General features: G+C 35.8%; 1 protein-coding gene across 1 annotated transcript; it reads left to right on the top strand.

Moving 5' to 3' along the window:
* Positions 1-2,627: 2,627 nt before the first annotated feature.
* Positions 2,628-3,515, top strand: LOC5569992 (NADH-quinone oxidoreductase subunit B 2). Its single transcript, XM_001658831.2, has 2 exons — positions 2,628-2,709; positions 2,775-3,515. Exon 2 carries the CDS (start codon positions 2,784-2,786, stop codon positions 3,429-3,431), a length of 648 nt encoding a protein of 215 aa, XP_001658881.1. The 5' UTR covers positions 2,628-2,709; positions 2,775-2,783; the 3' UTR covers positions 3,432-3,515.
* The last annotated feature ends 408 nt before the right edge of the window (positions 3,516-3,923 follow it).

The following is a 3,923-nucleotide window of genomic DNA, read 5'->3' as shown; positions in this document are numbered from 1 at the left end:
GAACGACCTATGTGATTTATCCTATGTACATATTTTTGGTCAAAACGTCCTATCTGATGTTTTTATAGATTTCAGTGTAATTTCCAAATAAATTGGCAAAATTTCATTTCTTACGTTGAACTCTATTACACTGCTTCCCTCTACAAGCAACACAGTGGGGAAAAATTGTTTCATTTTGATACAGTTTCAAAATATATTTTCACAACCTTCAAGCTCGATTTACTCGAAATGTGTGAATTGTTAGATAGGCCGTTTTGAAAAGTTACGCGAGAAATCATGGAATAACGTTCAATTAATAATTGCGTAACAGCTAAATAGCATGTGTGTCAAATTTTAAGCGTGCCTGACAAATTGATGAAAATTTTCCTACATATACCAATTCGTTCAACAGTTTGCCAAACTGTTTAAAAACAGTAATTTATAGTTAAATGCACGTGTATAAGTGATGTTCGCTTAATAAACACAAAAACCATTCCACAAACATTGCATAAATGTTTTGACTATTTCCAACAGATTCACATTCCCATATTGTTCAACAGTATCTGAGCTTTTGAATATATTGTCACCACTTGATATTGGTTACTCAAACTGTTCCTTACAGTCTAGAGCTTTGGGTTCCTTATTGTTTTACAACATGATTACTGTTCGTAATACACTACCCGGATAAAAAATACAATACAAAAACAATATAGCGTATTGCAACAGTACCATTCAATATATTGGAAATACAATACAGTATATTGTACAATGACAATACAATTACAGTACAATATATTGTTTTGAACAGTTCACTGTATTGTATATGAGATTTTGGCAATATAATGTATGGGTGGTTAAGTATCGTAACAATACAAATATAGATATTTTCTCATACAAACATTTTGAAAATACAATACGATATATTGTTCATGTATTGTCTTGATTAGCAATTCGTGTATTGTTGTACAATACAAAAACAATTCAACGAACTGTATCATGATTGCATTCGTCGTTACAGCTAATGTCAAGTGACTTCTAAAAAACTACTTAATTTTACTTTTTGAATATTTTTCACCCAACATTTCTTGCTTTCTGAACTTGTTTTGTTTATTTTTTCAGCAAAGCTACATAGAAAAAAAGCAACAGTTGTTTTACTCGAAAATAGGAATTTGACCAAAATTGTAAGGTATAAAACCAATTAAAAACAATACAATGTTCTGTTACAATATATTATATTGTTTTTGAATTGTTTATCCAAACAAGAATAATATTGCTTCGACATTCACTTACAATACGCTGTATTGTATCCAATACGTTATATTGTACATTAATGGTTTATTCCATTCACTGAATGATACGTTTTTATCCGGGTAACCTTTTCAGTTGAAAGATATTTGTGGTTTTGACTATTAGAGAAATTGGATTTTTCTATGCGGGCGATTTTGGACGTATTTGAGGTTTTGTCCGACCTTTGTATGAAGGCCCGCCACTGTGCATCGGTCGCATTTATTACACCAATAGCCCGTGTGTACGTCTTTGGCCCGTGTGTACGTCGTACTGTGTAATATCAAACAACCGAGGGAATGACTTCCCGGATAAAAACGTACCATTCAGTGAATGGAATAAACCATTAATGTACAATATTACGTATTGGATACAATACAATATCTATATTTGTATTGTTACGATACTTAACAACCCATACATTATATTGGAAAAATCTCATATACCATACAGTGAACTATTCAAAACAATATATTGTACTGTAATTGTATTGTCGTGTTACAATATACTGTATTGTATGTCCAAAGCTTCGAATAGTACTGTTACAATACGTTATATTGTTTTTGTATAGAAGAGTGAATGGTGACGTCACGAAAAATTCTCCTTCTCTGTCCCTCTTTCATCACGCTCAATTGGGTCCTAAAATGTTTAATAAAATCTTGTTTTTATTGAATAACACGAAAGAGCACCTTACTGCAACTACTTTGGCAATTTTTTCCGCTCAAATAACGGCTATATCATGTTTAAACTTAAATTTAAAAATTGGGTCCATAAATGAACCTTGACACTTAAGATCATGTTTGACGTTCGCTTAGTCGACAAAAACACCACAGGGGTTTTAGTTCGACCACTGGGGTTGTTCCTATCTGACATTTCGGAAGGGACACGGAAAACAAAATACACCCAAAATTTGAGTTTAAGCCAAGGGGTGTGACAAAATTTAAAAAAATGTTTTTTGGGCTCAAACCAACGGAAAACATTAGAAAATTGAGTAAATATGTGTTATTGGCCTAAACTTAAGCGTTTGGCACTAAAATAGGGACAGGGCTTTAGGACCCTATTGACTGTCCTGCTCTTTGACACTCACTGCTGGAATTGTTTAGATTTTTTTTTATATGGAGTTGACATTCACTGCTGGAATTGTTGACATTTTTTATATGGAGTTTCGAGGTTAGGTCAGGCGTGCAACGATCTATTGTATTTTTTATCCGGGTTGATTGCAGCGGTTTCGATGTAATATTCAGCAACTTTTTTTTGCTGTGTAGATTGGTTCATATTTTTTCAAAGTTGGGTTGATTCGTGGCTCCGTGTGCACTGGGTACAACAAACCGATTTAATGGGCTCTTCAAAGTTAGCGTGTGAAATGTCATTATTGACAATTATTCATTTCTTGCATTTCTTACATAAACCGAGCAAATCAAAAACATAAATTTGTGCAAAAGATTGGTAATATTTTTTTAATATTTGCTCGCTTCTAAATTATTTATATGTAATATGAGTTTTTATTACAGTTGTGTACAATGATGCGTTCAGCGATTGCTCCTGTCGTTCTAAATGGTTGGAAATCGGTAGTTCCCAAATGGACGGCAGTAGACACGGTAAATATGAATCAAATTCGAGAGAAGGGCACTCTCCCTGTGGTAGAGAAGGATAAACCGGAAAAGTTGCCATATTCCCCTTTTGGTACTAAACAATCCAACTGGGCTGATTGGACTGTGGCTCGTCTAGATGACGTGTTGAACTGGGGCCGTAAGGGCTCTATTTGGCCTTTAACTTTCGGATTGGCTTGTTGCGCCGTTGAGATGATGCACATTGCTGCCCCTCGTTACGACATGGATCGCTTTGGAGTAGTATTTCGTGCTTCACCAAGACAAGCGGATGTGATCATTGTAGCAGGTACTCTAACCAATAAGATGGCCCCAGCTTTGCGAAAGGTCTACGACCAAATGCCTGAACCTAGATGGGTAATTTCGATGGGCAGTTGTGCCAACGGCGGAGGGTACTACCATTACTCATACTCTGTGGTTAGAGGTTGTGATCGAATCATCCCCGTGGATATCTACGTTCCTGGCTGCCCACCTACTGCGGAAGCTTTGCTGTATGGAATACTTCAACTGCAAAAAAAGGTCAAGAGAATGAAGACTCTACAGATGTGGTACAGAAAGTAAAGCATATACCAATTCATAGTTATTTCAAGCGTATTTTGCACTGTAAACGCAATAAATGTGTGTAAATAAAATGCATTGCGTAAATATCTCGATTTGAAAGAAATTTTTTCAAGTTGTGGTATTCCATATACATATTTAATGAAAAGTTAATGATTCTGTACCGTGCACCCCCGCTAATTTGAACGGTACCTCATGCAAACTATCGGGGTTCATTTTTAATTTAATTTTAACATCTAGTCACCCTAGAAACGTGTTTCTGGTTACCTCTTTCACTGTTTTGTTTTGATTCTGCGTCCCGTTCCACAGCGTTCCATCTCACTTCACTCCGTTCCATGAGCTTGTAGCCTACACGCTGCTCAGTGGAGGAATTTCGCCTAGATGCACTTATGCTAGGCTAGGATAATATTACTACCATTTACGGTAATTATGTTAACAGGGTCGCTTATGCTGTCAGTCGGTTACACTCACACTACCACAATTATGTTCACCGAG

This window comes from Aedes aegypti, unplaced genomic scaffold, assembly GCF_002204515.2.
Source record: "Aedes aegypti strain LVP_AGWG unplaced genomic scaffold, AaegL5.0 Primary Assembly AGWG_AaegL5_hic_scaff_432_PBJ_arrow, whole genome shotgun sequence".
NCBI lineage: Eukaryota > Metazoa > Arthropoda > Insecta > Diptera > Culicidae > Aedes > Aedes aegypti.
The sequence above is the reverse complement of the archived record's forward strand: the minus strand, read 5'-3'. Positions and strand labels throughout refer to the sequence as shown.

What these genes read in the sequence shown, in the direction of transcription:
- LOC5569992 (XM_001658831.2), top strand. Translation starts at nt 2,784, where the DNA reads ATGATGCGTTCAGCGATTGCTCCTGTCGTTCTAAATGGTTGGAAATCG.